Genomic DNA, 21,041 nt, shown 5'->3' on the forward strand with positions numbered 1-21,041 from the left:
GTCCTGGAACCTCGCCAGTCTAAACACAGAGGGAATGTGAGCGTGGTTTCCCCCTTAAAAGAAGCCGGAAAAGGTTACCCAAAACCCTCGATTATTTTTTTAAATAATTATTTTCTTTTCTTCTTCGCAAAAAAAGGGGTAGATCCGTTTTCTCTAAGGAAAAAAAACGGCTTTAGATCTAAAAACACAAACACGCTGGTTGTGTCATTTTCTTTTTGAAACCCTTGTATCATTTTTTTTTTAGTTTTTGTTTTGAGCTGTAATGGAGCGTCCGTTTAATCATTTGTCGAAATAAATGCGTACTGCTGATTTATCGAACGCGCGCTGCAAATTAATGGCTTAATTAACAGAGCCAACTCTCTCGTCGTCTCCGGTTCACAAGACCCTGCAGACTCTACCGTAGCTCATTAATATAGTGATTGTCGTCACGTCAATAACTCCATCACGAGGCCAGTAATTCGTGGAAAAGAGAGATGTACGTTTGCATTCATAATTCTGTTTGTTTACGTGTATGTTTATTTATATCTGCCGGTACTAAGACAAACGAAGCGAATTATTGAGTTTCAAACGGTTAATTCTGAAGCCAAGCTTTGATTTAGTTGTAGGACTGACTGACTGCATTCCAGTTTTCTCTGGAGCCCGTTTGTAACTGAAAAACAGAAGACGTTTTTGTGCGCAGACCTTGGGGTGTTCATGCAGACATTTATATATATATATGTGTGTATATATATATATTTTCAGAAATATTCACTAAGAGTGCAAGACGATTGCCGCAAGATTCTAGCTTCGCATTGTATGACCAAGGAGAAACAGCATTACCTGGGGCGTATGGTACAGGCCATCCTATAAGCACCGAGACGCACAATTCAACCCTCTCCAGCTGACTTCATCCACCACTGAATATAACAGCTGTAACCTTAGTTTCGGTAGAATATGGCAGGCACAGAAAGAAAAGAAGAGGACTACATGTTGTAAATACCCCACAGATAATGAGCTTCCTCATATTCACTTTTCTTGTGCATGCCTTCGAGAAGTTTAGGAAGAACGCTGTCCTAAGTATTTAGGATAGTATTTAGACATGTTTTTGGTGAGAATGTGTGCCAGAGAGAAAGTGTCTGAACAGGCACGTAGGGGTTGTAAATAAAGTCTTAGACACTTTGCTGATGAGGCATGTACTGTTTGTTTGAGATGGCCTTGATGCAGGCAGTAAGATCCACGTGCGTCTCACCATTAGTTCGTATTTCTGGACTCATCACGCGCATACCACGCAAGCAAACACACACACACACACCCGAGATGTCTGTGCCGTCTGATGGTCAATACTTGCTATAAAATGGGTCTCCAGGTCCCTTTCCATTTAGACAGGTTTTACCACGTTATCACCTTATGTTATGTCTTTCTTTCCATTGTTTTGTTTCCTACTTTTCAACTGAGCGCGGGGAACGGCGTAACGGGCATTATTACTGCCTAACCTTCTTTCCAAATCTCGTTTGTCTCTCTCTACCTTCTTTTCGTTTACTTTGTGTGTGTGTGGGAGGGGGGGTATCCCTTGTGTGTTTACTACTGTCTGTGTGGGCGGGGGAGCCATACAAATTGAAGGTCAAGTTAGAGAGCTCCTTATATGGTGTGTCCCAGTGTCCACCATGGCGACTGTTTTGGAGCTGGACGTGAAAGACGCTTTTTTTTTTCTAAGTAAAGGGAGAAAAGCGAGGAAAAGAGAGAGAAGCTCTTCGTGACGAGTTACGATGTCGTCTGTGTTTTATTTTGGAACAGAAAAAAAAGACTGGCTTGCAATTTTGGTGGGAGGAAGGGACGGAAAGGGGGAGGAGGGGGGGGAGTTTGAGATAGAGCGTGGCGGGAGAGGCGATTGTTTTCCGGGATGAGAATCCAAGATTTGATAGAAACCCTGTGAGATCGGGGATTCCGACATCAAACGCCACAGCGTCTCCACTTGATCCCGAAACGCGACAGAGTCTGAGCCGGGGAAGGAAAGTAAACGTCATAAACAGAGCGTCGTTTAGGCCTTATGTTTTAGCGAGACCGAATCCTGTAGGAAACAAAGGAGGGTAGACGTGGTAAGAAAATCTCGGATACTATTTCCTAACTCGTAAATCTATTTAACATAATATATAGAACAGAGGTGCATAAACACCCTCATTCGGAAGTGAATTGGATTTTTTTTCTACTTCCTTCAAAGAACTACGATGGTTATACGGCAGTATTGACGTAGAGACGTCACGACCTAAACGTAGTCTGTCGGGTTTGTCCTAAACAGAACACAGCGCTCCTGTGCGCTTGAATACTTGTTACATTACTCCTGCCTTCGCTGTCAGGGTAGCTCTTCCCGAACTCATTGCACATGTCGTCTTGAACATTCCCTCTGAATGAAACAGAAAACACGTCCTGCTTGTTTACGTGTGCAGTGACATACAGGTTAACCAGCACAGTGATGCTAGCTCTATCCTAGTAACTGCTGAGTGATTTTATTTTATTGTTGACCTATTTTGAATGCACGTGTACATATCTGTTTCTGTATGCAGGAGTATATATATATACACACACGTACTCACTTGTATACATACGCGAGTGTGTCTGAAACACCAGTTGTGTTTTTTTGCCTTCAAAACAGACTCGTAAATCTACTTTTATATGTATCAATTTTAAAAGGAGTGAAATGAATTGTTTTTCCTAGCGTGTTCAGCGTGTGCATATCTGTACGTTTGTATTCGTTTATTTATGGAGGTCTGTGGTATAATTTACTGAGCATTTGGTTACCATCTAACGCTCTACATCTGCAACCCAGAGAAGACACTTACGAATCTTTTTCGTGAGGAACAAAAAAACGATTTCTACAGCACGATCAGCTATGAGAGAAATACAGTGAAGCAAAGTAGTTAGAACCTCTGCAGTCTGGTGCCCATGATCTGTGTAGCACAAAGTTCCCTACCCTAAACATGTGCTGAGTCAGACTCATGGTTTTTATAGTTGTAATATTGCGATGCGTAATGTTGTAATATTAGGAAACTAGCGCAATTACTGTACTCTTACAAGGGGAATTAGTCTCTTAATATATAGAAATTTGAATCTTCGCAAATGTTAAGGTGAGGTGATGTGTTAAATGGTTAAGCACAACGTTCATATATAGTTAGGGTCCTTTTAGTTAGGCTGCAGTTGGATTAAAATGTTTCGAGTCAGTCATTATGAGGCTTAACTCCATTAGCTGTCGTTGTGTAGCTGTTGATAGTTGCACTGAGAGTTCAAAGGAGTGATTGAAAGTTTTTCTGTCCTATGTGTTAGTTTCAAAAATCAGTTCTGAGCCTCTAGTTGCAGTTTTCGGGGGGAGTTGTATGAATAGTGAACATCAACACGATCACTGTGAACCAGGCGCAAACGACGTTTGGTCATGATAACCAGGCTTTGCCATCATGTTGCGACCCTGTTTGTAATTTCTGCCTTTTTTGGAAAATATTGTTCTGTATTTGAAGGTGAGGGTGCTTTCAGGTTGAATCACGGCGTTTGCCAGTTTGTGCAGACTATAGCAAAATTGGTTATAGATTTGCACTAAAACAATCGAAATGCATTTATCGACCATATAATTAAATTAATTTAATTCAAGGGAATTTGTCATGAATCAGGAATTTTGAATACATCGTAGACCTATTTAGGTTTCAGTGTCATATCTGCTGTATGCGTGCACGCACACGTTCACTCGAAGCTTTTGTGGTCTTTATTTCGCACAGACGTTGACATGTCCAGAACCCTGTACTCAAACGTCTGGGACAGGAAAGGAGACGCTGCACGGCGGATGAGGTTAAAGCGAGCGAACCCAAATAAGGGAGTCACGAAGAAGAGATGATTAACGGGGAGATTTGCGCCAGCTTGTAATTCTCGCAACGTTTGAGAAATAAAACAAATCAGTACTTGTAATCTTAAAGAGCTGGTGTATGAACTCGTATAACCGGTCAGCTGGGCTACAGAATCCTGGATTAAAACCTGGACACGGCCAGAGTTTTCCCGGGTTTCCTCTGGGGTGTCCCGCTTCACAGCGCCAGTACCGGGAAATGAAAGGTAATTCTTCCGTGCTGTGCCCAGTTCGCCCCTTTAATTGTCTTTGGACAACAAAGATGGAAAACAAGACGCATGTTAAACTTCCTTAACACGTAGAGTGACCTGTGCAGACGTGTCGGGTCTGAGTTTTGGGATGACTTTCTCTTGAAGGTGTGATATTTTTTTTTGTAGTCGTTTATCGTATACATCTTCATGTCTGCACAAGGAATAAACATCCTTTGCCGTAAAACTGCAAAATGGCTTTTAATTATTCTGGGTAGGCCTAACTCTGATCTGCTCATAACTGCTGCTCGTTAATTTGAGCTGAACTGTACGTTTAGTTAAATGTGGTTATATGTATGTGGTGAGATTAAATAGGTATCCCAAAAGAAATGAATGCAACTAGTTACATTAGTTAAGAAGTTTGCAGTGCTTTTCTATCGCCAGATGTTAATACTTCGCTATTTGCATTTTACGATGCAACTTCTTCAAAAGTCTCAACTCCCCCCTGAACAAACATATTTTATAATATATTTTCTATGTTTAATTTTAATCTTCGTTATCGTTATAGTTTGTTTCTTTATTTTCTATGCTAAGTTGTCGTTGTAAAACCGATGGGCTTTCGGTTATTTGTTGTAGGATGGAGCGCTTTGTCAAGACTAGTCTCCTTAGGGATGATAAATCTGCAAAACTCTTCTGCAATTTTTTTTCCTTCTGCAACACCGGTTCATTCGCAGTGAATCGGAGAGAGGGGTGTCCACAAAGGTGATTTAAAAAAAATTAACAGTCACATTCATTAGTTTCTCACACACAGCTTAGAGTAGTAACTTTTTAAACACAGCTAGATTTTACATTGTTCCTATATCTAATTAAGACATTAATACTATCTAATTAATTCAGTTCCAGGAGAAGAGTTTCGTACTACAGTCTGCATTCCGATACCTGAAGACCAGAAGATGATATTCGATATAAATATATAGAACATATATAAAATACAAAAGCTTATATATAACTCTCCTTTCTTTAAGTGAACATTAAATTTTGGGATATCTAAAAAGCTGAGACTGGATTGATATGTGTATTATATAGTCTATAAACTCCGATTAAGATTGTCATATCAAAGTACTTTGTTCTGGACATAGTTATAAATATTCTGCAAAAGCATAAGGCTGTTGGTGTAGTAGGAGTCAATGTTTTAGTATTGACAGATCGGTCGGCTTTAGGAGAAAAAGATTTTCATCATACACATGTTCTTCGCAGATGTGATAGAGAACGAAATTAAGTTTTTATTGAGTTGGATGTGTAGTATATTTTCTATTCGACTCCTAATTGCATTAATGTTGGTATCTTATAAACAAACATCTCAACTAGCACGCTGTGATATGCTTGCCTAACTGCATAACCGAATCGAAATAACCCAAAGCGTTTCTGCTGCTGAATGTCACCGAATTTGAACATATACGTCGGTTTAAACTCGGGACGTTGCAAGTGTTTGTAAATAAATCACTTGCATAAATAAACGCGAAACTACTTGATTAGTCCTTATTTGAATATTATCTTAAATTTATAGTTCTTAATATGCATTGTCTAAATGTATTTTTAAATCACTCCAATACTACTTCTGACAGTCAATAATAAACCCGCCATGTGTGGCCTACATATACATTCACGTGTATATAATGTATACATACACATAATGTATAACAGAAACAAAAAGTACTGAGAACCTGTTTGGAGGTCTGATTCTGGGGGAAAAAAGTAACTACAAAGTTCCAGCGTAAAACCGTCACAGCTTTGTGTTCATGAAAAAAAAAATCGGATTTTGGCCTGCTGATTGCAGATTGTAATAAAAGCATTGGTGTTCGCCGCGTTTGAACGCCAGCTTGTTTCGTTTTTAATAGTATGCTCGGAGTGTTTTAATCCCGATATAAAAAGAACAGAGCTGTCGGGCTGGAAAACGTGGCGCACAGACCGAGCTCAGGCGTGCAGTTCCGTCCGTCTCTCATGCGCCTGAGCTAGTCTGTAAAGATGCCGCTCTCTTGCGGTACGACGCTACATTAATTGGCAATAATAAAAGTCTACGGCGCGAATGAAGCGAATAGTTTACAAATTCTACAAGCCCGCAACATTTTGCGCAAAGAACCGGCATGCACTCGCGACTGGGAGAAATTGAAAAACTGTCGAGAAGGTTCCCATTTTAATCGTGACTGCTGTCACGGCCAAACTTTCAGCAGAAGTTGCTTTTCGAAGCCCCGCGTCTGGTGTGCTTGTCCGATCAAGCCAGGGCGGCGCCGATGCGCGGCGCACCATCTCATCCTCTCGCGAAATGTGGGTAATTGCTGGACGCAATTCCGTGATGCCCTGGTGCATTTTTTTTCTCCTTCAATTTCGCGTGAAGGGAAAGTGTGAGCGTCCCGTTGAAAGCGTCAGGCTGAAGTGGAGCGGGTTGTGTGTAACTCTGTCATTGCGTACTGTACGTCTGCTTGTGGCTTTTACAGTAAAACCACCCGGTCAGAATCAGCTGATAAACCTGTCTGTCAATCTGAGTCTGTCTATCCACTGGGTTTCTCTTTCGTTTTATAAATTTATATCTTGGCATTGCTGAAAACCTCTTTACCGCCCCACCCGCATTCATATATAATATATTATATAGGCTAATATATATGTAACGAAAAGGCTTTTCAGTTTCAGTGTCTCCCCTTCATTTTAATGCTGCCCCCGGTTTATGGTCGCCAGACGGCTGAGGTGCGGTGCTGCAGACCTCAGTAAAACCAAGAGCCCTTTTTGTTGTTTCTTCAAACTGTTCACAGCTCATACAACCACATTTAATAGCCTGGCTTACATCCACTTAAATTTATCTGGGCCATGAGGGGACAATAATGTTGCTCCTCACCCTTCCTGCACCGACCCCTTATTCGAAACCGGTTTCCTTTTTACTGTCACCGATTGGCCTGACGTGAACTTCGCTGTTACCTGAAGGAGTTTGGCTAGTTTTTGTTCTGGTCTTTTCATTTTCGCTTCCTGTTGTCTTTTTGTCTTTAAAGGGCCGATAAACTTCAGTGGGACTTTTTGGCGAGCCAGTCTCTGAATTTCAGGAAGTTTTACAGTCGTGAGCACAGCTCTGGGGTTTTGCAGTGCGTCGCTGAGATTCCACAAACCTAGAGCCGTCGAGCCCTTTCTATCCTGTGTCCGGCAGTGTTATCTGCAAGCAGAGAGAATGTCCATCATTTACAGCACCGTGTTCAAGCTCTGGACTCAGGGCACGCAAGAAAGGGGACCATCTCACCTTTGGAATCTACCTGTGCTGGTTAAGACTAAGATTCTACAGACACGGATGTTCGTGCGTGTCTCAAGTTCACAATCGAACTTGATTGGGTTTATGCAGCGAACCTGACAAAGCAGCTAATCGCAATTTGAGATTAAATCGGCTTTAAATAAACATCTTGCATGAACGCATTTCAGGGTCCTTCTGCGAGAGTAACAGCTAGGCCCCGACCACAAGAACATATGTAAGCTTTCAAGAGGCGACGTCAATTTACTTATTTATTTGAAGAGCGCATAATTGTACAGTCATGCTTTTTTTTTCCTTCTGTAGTTTTAACCCTGTGAATACTCTCCAGGCCGGTACAATGGATAGCATGAATAACACAACAGAACCTTAAAGGAATTTGATCGTAACGTGCACTTTTCTCGTTATCGTGGCTTTTCGTAACGCGATTTAATTGTTTTTTTTTTCCCAGAAAGAGACCTTGAGCTTACTTCGCTCTCACTTGCGCCAAGCGGCTTTCAGAACAGAATATTTTTTTTTATTTTTATTTTTGTTTACGAGTTCTACTGCTCTCCAGGTACAGTTTATGTTCGCGTTGACATCCAATCTAATCTCTTCCCTATGTGACGTGGAGATATAGAGATGTCGTTAAACACCGGCCTTATTTACAGTCCTACTTGCCATGAATATGGAATGCTCTTTCTGTAAATTGTTTCGCACAGTGAGAGGGGATTTCTAGGGCTTTGTGGCGAATTTCTGCATCTTTTATATTCCAATAGTTAATGATCCCTATTTGCACCGCAGTGAAACAGCACCGCTGTTACTCCTATATTAAATCTAGCTGTAATTCAGCGGGAATTATACTTCCTACGGAGCGAAGCCTAATTAACCGAAAATCTATCCCAATTACGAATGCCTGACTGCCTTTGCTCGCTCCTTTATCAATGGCGTTTTTATTCATTTTTTGTTCAATACCCAATTAACCGTTGTATTAAACCAACATAAATGTAATATGTAAGTAAAACCTATCGACTTTGGGTGAGAAACGCAGAACGATCTGATCGCGAGGGGGGCATCAATCGTTGCATTTAGCTTGTTTTTTGGGGGGTGGGGGTTGGGATATTATGTTTATATATTTTCTTTTTTTACAGCCTCCAACTAAACTTGTCCTTCCTCGCTGTTACTCCGCTTTCCTCTCCTGTTTTCAGGAAGAACAAAGGAATCTCGCCTCACAGCAGCCATTCGTAGTTTTATGGTAGCCGGGGAAAAGAATTTTAGTGGTCAAATTCAAGTGCTGTGTGTCTGGGCAGCTGTCTGCTTTCTTTTTACTCGATTGTAGGAATCTCCCGGCCTAACCTTTTATCTGCAAAAAAAATGGAAGGAAGTAAAATTAACTATCCCCGATCTAGTATCGGTGACACAAACCTTTCTAGTTTTTTTTTAATTTTAAGACTGTGCGCGACCCGTGTTAATACTGACAAATATGTGTAATGCATATTACATTTAGTGTATATCTCGAATACCACATTCCAGAGAAACACGGCAGGGGAAATGTTCCCTGGAAGTATACAAACTGGAGTACAGAGAGGATTATGAACTAAAACATGTTGTCGTATATACAGCGGTGTCTTGCGAGTACTTGGGGTTGATTTCCTGCCACATAATATTTTAATGAAGAGAAAACCTGGCGAAATAATTAGCCTCGTAAACAATTGCTAGTCTTATTAGTTTTACTTGGTATTAATATTGGTCTATAAAGCGCCCAGTAAAAAGGTCCTCTGACAGTTTAATTAAAAGTTCGCCCCCAAAGCTGTGCGAAGCGGTCGAAATTGTGTCAGGCGACAACGCCGAGTCCTGCGTTTCAGAGCATTTATCTGCGATTTCCTTGCTGAAAATGGAGAAATGGGAAGAATCCAAAATCTGATTTGTATTGAATGTTTGCATGCAAGAGCACGGGCAAATCGCTGTATCTCCAGGCGCGCCTTCTATCTCTACCGCCTCTTTTAGTGTGTTGGGTTGAGAGAGTGATTTTGTGTCTGTGAGAGCACAGGTTATATAAATGTCTGCCGCTAAGAAGTCTGAGCTGATAGCTTATTTTATCTGCGAATAAATCAGACATTATTCGGCCAAAATTCAAAAGTCTTTATTTTCGCTCGGGCAGTTCTGCTTTTTCTTTTTTTAAAAAAAAAGGCAACATTAACATTTCATGCCTTCGGCCACTTGAAATGATGAGAACGTTTTTTAAAATATGTTTTATGGGTTCTTGAACCTGGGAAACACGTTAAGAGAGAACGGTGGGGGCAGGGAGCTCAGTGAGTGTTGCGTTTTAAAAACACCTAAATATGCCTACACTTCACGTGTTTCTCCCAAGACCAATTTTCTGTAAGAATGGAAATGAGGCGTTTACATACGTCTTTCGATTGCTGAGGGAAAAAAATACACCCAAAACTGACAGAATTATTTAATTATTTTCATTTTTATTTAGTGGATACTCGCTTTCTCTATTGTCCGGTGTATTTCGCACTGTGTCTGTCCGAAATAGACCGGACAACAGAGTGTATTACACCACCTGACTGCTGTTAAGGCACTGTTGTAATCGTCTGTCGCCGTTTTAATTTTATTTACAGATGTTTAACAAAAATATTCCTTTAAACTCGACCATGGATAATGCGTCTATATTTTGTCTCGTGCCCAGGCGGTATCAGGAGGCCTTTTTATTCTAAGTATGTGTTGTCCTTAGATAACTACTAGCGCAGATTTTTTTTGCGATATGCATAACATATATATGTACGAGCGACACACATAGAGGAGAAAGTCGTTCTTCATGTGTCTGCAAATTAATAATATTTGTGCAATGTTGTTTCGCACACCGTAGAGCAAATAAAACGGTTTGTATTTGTGTAACAATCAACTAAAAATGTGTCGTTTACGTGAATCTGGGCTAAAGATTGAGAACGACGCGGCGGACTAAAGGCCTAACACACGTTAGCTTTTAAGAAGAGGCATTTTCATTTCAGAAACCAAATTAAAATCCTCAAGTTAATAGCCGTGTTACGGAAGATAGATTACTTTAATAGCAGTCACTAATTTTATTTAGCATTACAAATAAGGCAGGCTGCATGTTCTTCAACATTGATTGATAATAAAGCCGTTCATTAAAGATTCAATGCGGTACTCTAATAATATTAAATATTTAATAAAAAATCTAGGGAGATTTTTGCAGTATTTATTAAGTATTGACTGGAGTGCTCGGGTTAGTACCGTGATATATCTGCGTGCTGGCAGCACAGCTCATTGGGATGGCTGTAGAGAAGGTGTGGAGGGGCTGTGTGTTTTGAGGGGTATGGTGGTATTTTAGGGTGATCAGGGCACCATAACGGCAACACAAACTTGGCAAAGCCTACCCCTTTTGGGGTTGGAGTTAAGGAAGGTGGTAACATTGAATAATCTTCACTTATGCGGCCCCTTTGTATGCGAGAGGATTTAAAGAAAGCCCATTGTATTTTCGTATTTTTTTTCAGCTGCATTACAAAAAATTCCCAATTAATTTTGACACGAAAATCAAAAGAAACCGCTCGCTCTATCTATGAAATTCCTTAACATTGTGATGCGTGCTTGTAAATCTCTTTCACTTTGCAACATCGTATTTATAAGGGGGTGTTTTCGCTCTCTCTCTCTCTCTCAGCTTTGCTCGTCTCGGGTGCCTGCTAAGGGAGTCGCCTTAAAGAAAATAGGCAGAAATCTGCTATTGATTTTCATAATGCTCCTGCGGTGTTTTGAAACCAATCGTTTGAACCTCCGAGATCTTACCTAAGTGGACCACTCCTACGCATCTAAGTGTTCCAAATTGATATATGACAATATCTACTTTCGATCACGTGTCTCGGGGCGACTTAGACGGATAGCGCGTCATCTCGCCTTCCCAAATTTTCCCCTTCTGCAGTTCGATTCCAAAACATCTATCTATAGAGCCAGGCAACGGGGAGAAAGATGTTTAACTCGGTCAATCTGGGGAACTTCTGTTCTCAGACGAGAAAAGACAGGACTTCCGACTTTGGGGACAGAGCGGGCTGCGCCTCTAATCTTTATCTTCCGAGCTGCACTTATTACGTCCCAGAGTTTTCTGCGGTCTCCTCGTTCCTGCCACAGGCCCCGTCTCGACAAATCAACTACCCTTATTCCACAAACCTTTCTCAAGTGCAGCCTGTCCGGGAAGTTTCTTACAGCTTGGACCCACCGAGTAAGTGGCACCACAGAAGCAATTATACATCCTGCTACTCAGGAGACGACTTGGTGCATAGGGAATGTCTTCCGCCATCCACCGTGACCGAAATGCTCATGAAAAACGAAAGCGTGTACAGCCACCACCACCACCACCACCACCACCCCAGCTCCAATCATCCGTCCACGGGGTTTTACTCCGGCGTGGGGAAAAACAACGTCCTTCCGCAGGGCTTTGACCGCTTTTTCGAGAGCGCCTACTGCGGCGCGGAGCCCCCGCCGGAGAACTGTGTACAGAAGAGCGAGGCGGGCAAGCTGGAGGCTGAGCACGAGCCCGGCGCTCTCCCCAGCGCCGCGGACGCGGAGAAGGACCCCGAGGATGAAGAGGAAAACACAAATTCGGGCTCCTGCGCCTCTTCCTCGGCCACGAAGGACGGCAGCCCTAGCAAAGGGAACCACTCGAGTAGGTATAGAGCCGTAAATGGGAAAGGTTAAGGGACTAGCCCGATGTTTTGTCGGTCAGATTTTATGTGGAGTTTTATAAGCATTCAAAGGATTTTATTATAACCTACAAAGCTCTTTCTTCCAACGAGAAGAATTTTTACGATGGGAAAATCGCTTTGAAAAAAAAAACGGGATGTGATACACAGGCGCAGCTATCTCAGAGTCTGTGAAATTTTAAGAGCGCGATATTGTGACAAATGTTAACTTTGATCATGAACTTGCGTTGGGCATTTTAAGGGATTTTCTCGTTGGGCTGTCGAGGGTAAAAACCAATTGGGCAGAACAGTGCTTTTGGCGTCCTGTGAATTCCTGCGATTTTACCTCCAGCCGCCTGAGCGCAAACAAACCCAGAGCAGGAGGGCACAGCAGCGATATCGCACAGGCGAGACCGAACAATAAAATACACAACGTGTTTTTTTTTATTGTAATAGAGAATCTACCCCCTGCTGTATTTTCAAAATTACAATTCACTTGCCTAGCTAAATTCTCATTTTATATAAATATGCAAAACCTACAAACCTACACATTTATTTAAATGAGAGGTGCAGTTTCTACGCTTGTTATTAACACCCAATGCAGTTCCACCCGTGTGTCCTTTACATTACTAGGACGTATTTTACCGGGGTATCTTAAGTTATTCTCTTTGCATTTACGTTCCTTAACAATTTTCGTTGTTTTTTAGCGATTTCCACGTTACAAAGAAACACGCTTTTAATTTTTTACACTAGAGCGAACAGGCCGAAGCGGCGTGGTGTAGTCTGATTCGTGTAGTAATGCCTATAGGTATTACAAACAGTTATAATAGTACAGCTGTACATTCTGCAGTCACTTTGTGTCTGAACCTAAGTCGGTCCATGGTCATTTCACCATGGAACAGTAAGTGCTTTGGATGGGAAAGGAATCGCCAAGCCTAATTTGAATCTACACATGAGATGGTATAAACAACAGAAAGAGCTACAATCTTCGTGAAATCTACTCTCACAATCTTTTTTCAAAATTTCGCTAAATAACACAGTGGTGCCAGCAATGGACACCATACACGTAGAACTAAAAGTAATGCAAAATGAATAAACCCTCTGTCAGTGTTATTATGTTATTCACGATATGGTGCAAATAAATACACGACTATAGACGAAACACAGAGAAGCGTTCAATGGAGTCGAAGACTCTTGAATGTGATTCTGAAGACGACCCAAAATCAATCACATTTTCTATGAAAATAGTTACAATAATCGTTTACCCTCTTGTATTATTTAAAAGGCAGCTGGAGAGAAAGACAGGTCGCACGTCAAATGTCAGAACATGTGCAACTCACATATGCCAAAATAGTGACATTTCTGAGCGCAAATTGAAAACAAGTCAGTCAGTGTGAAAGAAGCGAGGAGAAGCGCGAGACGGGTCTGTCCTTGACTTTCCATTTCCTGTTTGATTGTTTCCTGTGAAGGTACCCCTCGCACGCGGAAGAAGAGGTGCCCATACTCCAAGTTTCAGATCCGGGAGCTGGAGCGCGAGTTTTTCTTTAACGTTTACATCAACAAGGAGAAGCGACTCCAGCTGTCCCGAATGTTGAACCTCACCGACCGCCAGGTCAAAATCTGGTTTCAGAACCGCAGAATGAAGGAAAAAAAACTGAGCCGAGACCGTTTGCAGTATTTTTCGGGCAATCCTTTGTTGTGAACTCTAAGCATACAGAAATGCTAAAAATCATACGAATTATTACTATTATTGGTATTAGTAATAATAATTTTCACAACAGCAGTTCCAGTTACTCCTGTATCAGAAGGAAAAGGAGAAACATTCTGACTTCGTCCAGCCTTGGACTACGGAGTGACCAAGAAAGAGTCGAGTTTTGTGTTTCTGCAATAAGAAATTGATCAAGAACCAGCAAAGCGGGACAAGAACTCTGAGGTTTTTATTCAGAAAAATGTCAAAAACGACAATTAGGAAAGCAGAAAGAGTGATCAAAGTGGAGACGCAAAATAGACAGATTTTGTATTTAAACAATTTGTGAATATGTGAATATACTTCATTTAGTACAGGCGAGTCTTCAGTTTCCTCCGGGTCCGCCATAGGGTTCATTGTTTTCATTATTCTAAATATTTTTATTTCGCATTTTATAAATATTATCTATAATATTATAAGTGTTGAATGTGCTCAGAACAGTTTTATTTTTTCTTCGATTTTATATGTCACTTCTCCCTTCTCTCTTTCTTTCTTGCCTTTCTTTCTTAGTAAACACATTTGCTAAATGTTTCTATGTTAAATAAAAGCCTTGATCGTTCTTGTATCACCCATTACATTGGAATGAATCCATGCAGCAAAATAAAATCGTGGCAGATCTGTATATTCTGCTATTACGAGGCCAGAACTGTGGCGTGAACAATCTGTAATAAACTCAGTCTTGTGTGGACGCTATGCAAAGTTACGTTTTTGATTGTATTTTGTTTTGGGGGCGTCTTTCTCCCATCAACCCCAAAAACAGATGAAAAAAAAGAAACCAGGAACTGAATGATTCGATCCATTAACTTATTTGTTATTATGCTTGATCACGATATAAGAGGGAGGCAACCACATGTGTTCTGTGCATTTTGGAAGATGATTGAAATATAAACTAAAATAATTTTTGGGTTTCTTAAATAATAAAAAAAAGTGTTTGAAACAATAAATCCAAGCACAGCGTTTCGTCTTTTACACATTTCCAGAGGCAGTAAGAACTTGAGTATTCGTGCGAGGCTGCAGCGACAGACCAGGGTTAAAGCATTTCTTGGGTTTTGTTATTTTTCTCTCTCGATTGTTTAATTAGGCGGAATTTCTTTTTGACGATTTGCGTTTTTCTTTTTTCCAATAAAAGAGTGAATCCGTTTTGTCTTCCACTGTACTGCCCAGGCTACTCATATTTCCACGAATCTAAGATGAAAACATAGCAAGGCCGTTTCAAACAAATCGCTTTAAAAGCGAAGGAAGAAAACTACGAACGCCCCTTTCTCTCGGTTCTGTATGTAGCTATAGAACTCTATAAGTGTTCTGATGTGTAAAGGGTTTTATTTTATTGCGTTTGTGTACTGCCTGTGCAAAAATTGTGGGAAAAAACTGCGATCCGGGTGTGGTGTTGCAAGACGAGAGTACAGAATTCAGTGGAAAGCCCTTCTCTCGCCTGAATTCTTGAAACCAAATCATCAAACAACAAAAACGAATAAAGCGCCGTCGCTGGCAAACACTGGAGTCTGGCGGAAAGAGAGACTATACTGCTTTGATGTCTCTGGAAGGGGGACAAATTAAATAAATATGAGCAAATGTGATCGTATCAAGCGTCGCGGAAACACACTCAAGACTACCACTACGGAGACAGCGATTCCTGACACATCACAGTCTCAATGCCAAAAGCTTGTCAGAGCAATCTTTCCGTTTAGGATGATTACTTACTATTGTTGCTGTTATCGTTGTTAATGTTATTATTAATGCTGTCGTAGTCACTGCTAGGTTGTCGCACTCTTAACTGTCTCACATATTTTTCTTTTTATTTTCATGAATGACCAATGGCTTCGATCCCACGCAACATTTGCGTTGTGACCCAGTTTAACGTTTAGGCTCTGCATGTGCGTGCCCGTGTGTCCGAACATATTCGAATCTGCAGAGTCAGCTTCGATATCCTTGGCATGTGTTCTCAAGGGAGATCCTGTTTGTGCATAAAAAGAACGGCGAAGGTGTATTTATCCTGCTGTGTTCTTCTGCGTAGGAGGCTACTGGCAAGAACACTAAAAATAGGGAGCATGCAGACATTCTTATTGACACTGTTGCTGAAATGTTGCCATTATTTTGTCCGTTTCCCTGTGTGGTGTATATTTACGCACACACACACTCTCTCTCTCTCGCAGCGAGTTCGCCTTTGTTTTGTTTTTTTTTTTCCCAGGCAGTCTGCAAAGAATTAGGCGAGCGCTGTAATGCTGAATTGGTTTTCGTCCAGGTATGACCTCGATATTAAGGGAAAACACATTGTGTGCGCGCGCAAATGTGTGTGTGAACGGGGAACCTTCACATAGGTGCAACGCGCCGGACGGCGGGCCTGAAAGGACCCCCCCACCCCAAAAAAAAAAAAAGTAGGAAGGAAAAAAGAAGGCCCTTCAGTTTTAGTGCCCAGCTAATGTGATCGCCAATGACCATCTGAAGAACTCGTCCAGTCTAGACAAAGTCATAAAGGCAGAGGCACTAAAGAGTTGATTTTTCTCTCCCTCTCTCGCTCTCTCCCTCTGTCTTAATTGCGCCGTCTGTTCGGCGAGTGACTTCCGCAGTAAACAGTAAACAAGCAAGACTGTCCGTCCAACACCAGCAGACCCCCCTCAGCCACCCCCGCCCGCACGCGCACTCCGTCTCGTCCATTCCCCTCTCCCAGACAGCTGCTCCTCACTTTGGGAATGACCACGGCAACTTAGAACTTGGACATCCAGTGCACACCCCCCCCATCGCCCGCCAATCCATTCCCACCCGCGCGGAGCTGCCAGGGACACGTGGGGCCTGATGTTCCTCCCGGGAGGGGGGCGCAGCAGGCAGGGGGCCAGCCAAGACCTGAACTGGGACCGGAGCGGGACAGGCTGGGTGGCAGTGGGGCCGAGAGGGCCGTGCTGGCGGCGGCTCTCATGGTTTAGCAAGGTTGGGTTGCGTCCCTGCCTTTGTGAAGCGTAAGTAATCGGGGAAACGTCTCCACCCCCCCCCCCCCCCCCCCCCCACACACACACACACAAACACTCATATTCAATAAAAAAAAAGGTTTCAAAGGAAAACATGCTTTCTTTTCCGCGAAAATATGCGCAGCGGAGGCGCGTGTCCGTTTGCTGTGAGTCTGTACGACGCGTAAAACGTCGAGACAGAATATACCAAAATCTCAGCAAATGCTGCCTTTGAACTTCAATAAAGTCAAGGCCGTCACCTTTCACCCTCCCCCCTCCCTCCCGCCATAAAGCAGCATCAGGGAACGGCGGCTGGAGCTCGCGCGGCTGGGTACCCGGCGCTGCTGCACGCGGAGAGACCTCGCGGGCAGGTAAACCCTCCTGCGGCTGCCTGGGAGATCGCCCGCGCGCCCCGTAAACGCGCTTTATTGTCCCTGTAAAAGTTTTCATATTTTCACGCATGAAAAGTTTTATAACTCGTTTGGCTTGTAATTTTACAAGTCGTGTATTTTCCGCATCTCTCTGTGTGTGTATATATATATAAACAGACAAGGGAAGAGAGGCCTATATACAAATATTAAATAATAGTTGTAAAGGTAGGTTATTTCGTTCTCATGCTACGACACTTAACCTTTGGAACTCAAGCGGTGATGTATTAAAAAAAGTTCACATTTCCTGAGAGAGAGAGAGCGAGCGGGCAAGCTCAAAGCAGGGAGAGGAAGATCAAGGCGGGGTTGGCTCTGATTGTCACACATACACACGCCCGCCCGATATCACGGCCTTTGTCTGGTGACGCAGGAGGCGATCGCGGTCTCCCGTGGCCAGCTCGGAAACGGGGAGAGGAAGCACGTCCCAGCCGAGGTAATTAACAGAGTCGGGCGCGCCGCGCGGCGTGCGGGCAGAGCGGTGTCGAGTGACACGCAAGGTGTGCTGACCCCCGACGCACCGTTGACGTAAGCGAGAAGTTTGCGGTACATAATCCGGGATGAGCCGGGAACGGCACCAGCGTGAGACAGACAGATAGATCTCGCATCCTGCCGTCTGTCCCTTCAGAGGTGCGGCACAGCTCTAGAAGCATGCCCCGTTCGCTGGCCGCGCTGTGGTGCCGAGGGCCTGAAGGTGTTGTCCCGGGCTGCTTCAGGAGGGCAGGACCGCAGGGATCTGTCGCCTTTCGCCGGAGGGGATCATGCGAGGACTGTGGACACAGCGAGATCCCTCCAGGGAATCCCGTGGTAACCGGACCTGGAAGTTTTGGGGGCCGTCGCCGCTCCGTGAGCCTGGAGTCTCAATGGCAAACGTCGCTTTGTCTTTGCATCTCTGTCTCGTTTTAATAAGATGTGACATATGTGTTACATTTAAGATATATAGCCACGGAGACAGACTGATTTATACTGGAGAGCATAAACGTACCCATTACCGCACGTCAAATGTTGTCCAAGCAATAATGAGCCTTCTCCAACTTGTTTATGTGTTTGTGCATGTTTCTCCGTGATGTGGCGTTTATTTATAAAGTGGACGTAGGTGTGATATTATTGAAGGCGTTTCGTTGCGTTGGTTACGTCTATGCCGGGACAGAACCAGCACTACCGCTCGGCAGAGGTAGATATTCTGCACCCTTTGTGTGCCGAGAGTCACGTGAAAACGTGATGTTTTTTCCGCTCTCTCCTGTTCTTTAAGATGGCGTCGATTTGTTGCGTGTGGGGGAGTGTAGAGGTGTTCATGCTTGTGTGGGCTTTGTGGGTGGGTGGGGTCTGTCACCGTGGAACCTGCTGTGGATTACTCACAGCTCTTAACAGGAGGACTGAATGTAAAAGGAGGCCATCCCAGATGAAGGGAAAGCTACCTGATAGCGCGACAGGAGGTGCTGTCCTCTCAGTAGTCGGAATGAAACCCACTAGTGTTCCCTTGTAAATCCGTGGTTGTTTGTGAATGGGTTCTCCCGTTCTGGTGGGTGATCGTGACGATGTGAACCGACCCGCAGGGACAGACGAGCCCTGGCTGGTGCTAAAAAGACTCCTTGTGGCGAAAACCATAGGTGCAGAAAGAATACGTGACTAAAATGAACGAAGAATGAGGGGGGGCAGTTAAATTGAGAATGTATCAGCAAAACTCATTTGTTTCCCAAAACACGTCTCTTTCTCACCCCGCCGGTGCGGAGACTTATTAAAGACGGCGCTGTGTTCGCGCGCATATAAATGCAGGCCTATATGCAGATATACGCAGCCTCCTATGTAGGTGGTGAAAACGCTATAAATAACTTGTATGGGCTGCGTGTTGGAGTAATTTGTATGGCCTTTGACGATATTTAAATTTAATATAATGCTGACGTGCTTATACATTACAGATGCCTGATTTATAATTATCTTTAAAACGGAACATGCTGTACGCATAAATTCTCTGTTCCGCATTGTCAGGACGCTGCAGTCCGGCGAACTAAGAAAGCGAGTTCTTTACTACAGATAGGAAGTTCTTCGGGGGTGGGGGGGGGTCTGGGTCTTAGGCACCCCCGAGCTGAAAACGGGACCTGCCCCAGCGCCCTGCTGTCAGATTGGTGTCACCGTACCCGGCATGCCCCCGCGGGCGCGTGGGCGGACCCCCGCAGCCGCTCCCGTGCCTGGCCGGCTCGCAGCTGTGAGTGGAAGCCGGGAGGCCTAGCGCGTGACAGGGACAGAGCGTGCCCAATTCTGCCTTCCTTTCTTTAGTTTGCGTTCCGTCGATTTGCCATAACAACTCGCACATACGTGCACTCGGTATAAATGGGCTTTATAACAGATCTATAGATTGTTATTTCCACTTAAAGACGTGCAACTAAATTATTATTATTATTATTATTTTTACTTGGAAAAGGACTTGAGGACTTTGCACAACGCAGTGTTATTTGATTGCGGCTTTTAAATTCTCATCTAATTCCATGAGAAGTAAATGTACACCACGTAACTAGGTAAATGCGCATATTATGAATGGGAACATGTTCTTGTGTTATGCAAAGGCTAACCGGAATTCTCTGCGCCTTCTGAGCCCCAGTTGGGTGCAAATAATGATCTGCAGTTAATATATTTGCTATATAGATATAGATAATACATACGTGGTGCTGTCGCTGTCGTAGCTCTTTGGGAGGTTATTTGAAATAATGTATAAACGCCGCAGAATTATGAGTTCCACTCAAAGAACATGAGGGTCAGCGTGTTCCTGCGTGAGCAGTGGTGGCCTGTGGTTTGGACTGGAGAAGGAAAATCCTTCTCTGGCTTTCAGCGCGCACACATTGCATCGGCGAAGGGAAACCCCATCTCTTTCGGCTTGTCTTCTTTTGCTTCTTGTTAAAACTATTTTAATATGAGGTAGCCGATCGCTGTTCCACCGAGTGGGCTGTGTGACTTCCCCATAAACAGAAGCATTTTTATTGTTTGTATGTGTGTAGTAGACGCGGTTTTCTGAACTGCGACTTAGCTGCAGTAAGCTATTTTGAGATAAACTTAAAATAAAAAAATCGAATCACGTTCAACGAACAAAAACGTAGGTTAAACATTTTTTATATACATTTCGTGATATTTTAAAACTGCTGAAATAATTTATCCAGGATGTTAATGCAGTTCTGTATTTTGTCTCTGCAGCTGAAATCTTCCCGTGTAATTGTTATTTTTAGAATAATAACCTATTGAGTTACTGCATGATAGAATATTAATAGCAGTAGTGCCAATAACAGTTGTAATGAATAGCTGTTAATGCAGCAGAATGGCAATTTATATAAATTAAACAAAAAAATACAAATATTTCGTATGAACAATTAACAATACTTTCACAATAATCTCTCCAACGTCCAAATTGAATTTCCAGACAAAAAACAGTCTGCGTTAGGCGGTGTGGGGTTTTTCTTGTGTCTAAAGAATCCATTAGCAGGGTACGAATGCATTGTTATCTAGTCTCGAATCCGGGGGACTGTGGAACCAGGTGTGAGGGCGCTAATTGTTACTGTGAAAGAATGCTAAACTTGCAGACACAGTTGTACAGACCCGTTTTTTTCAGTTAAGCATAGTGGGGATTCAAAGCCGAGAAATGCTCTTTATGGACAATAAACTCTTTTCGGCTTTTCTGTTTATAACAAACGATCTGGTAAAAAGTACCCCTCTATATGTTTGCGAGTGTTCAGAGCCGATTTCCCATAAGTAGACTACAATAACTATACTTACGAAACTGTAAAAATAAAATTCCAGGGTAAAAGAGATGGAAGAAAACACTTTTATAAATTATTTTAGTATAATGCAATTCGTTTTCAAATACCCCGAGTCCATGCGTTAAAATCGTTTTCTTCGTAAATGTGCACATTTTTTAAATGTACA

At 42.8% G+C, this 21,041-nt stretch overlaps 2 protein-coding genes across 2 annotated transcripts in view; both read left to right on the top strand.

Moving 5' to 3' along the window:
* hoxc13a (homeobox C13a) overlaps positions 1–7,499 on the top strand; it is a 75,201-nt gene extending 67,702 nt beyond the window's left edge. Inside the window, exon 3 of the transcript XR_001478131.2 lies at positions 7,092–7,499. The gene's annotated coding sequence lies outside the window, so the exon portion shown is untranslated. The remainder of the gene's footprint in view (positions 1–7,091) is intronic.
* Positions 7,500–10,561: 3,062 nt separating this feature from the next.
* hoxc11a (homeobox C11a) lies at positions 10,562–14,461 on the top strand. The gene is made up of 2 exons (XM_006629267.3): positions 10,562–11,999; positions 13,485–14,461. Exons 1-2 carry the CDS (start codon positions 11,306–11,308, stop codon positions 13,715–13,717), a joined length of 927 nt encoding a protein of 308 aa, XP_006629330.2. The 5' UTR covers positions 10,562–11,305; the 3' UTR covers positions 13,718–14,461.
* Positions 14,462–21,041: the final 6,580 nt, after the last annotated feature.

Source organism: Lepisosteus oculatus, chromosome 1 (assembly GCF_040954835.1).
Source record: "Lepisosteus oculatus isolate fLepOcu1 chromosome 1, fLepOcu1.hap2, whole genome shotgun sequence".
NCBI classification, from domain to species: domain Eukaryota; kingdom Metazoa; phylum Chordata; class Actinopteri; order Semionotiformes; family Lepisosteidae; genus Lepisosteus; species Lepisosteus oculatus.

Coding starts and splice junctions, on each gene's coding strand:
- hoxc11a (XM_006629267.3), top strand. CDS start 11,306: ATGTTTAACTCGGTCAATCTGGGGAACTTCTGTTCTCAGACGAGAAAA. Junction 12,000..13,484: donor TAGCAAAGGGAACCACTCGA/GTAGGTATAGAG, acceptor TTTCCTGTGAAG/GTACCCCTCGCACGCGGAAG.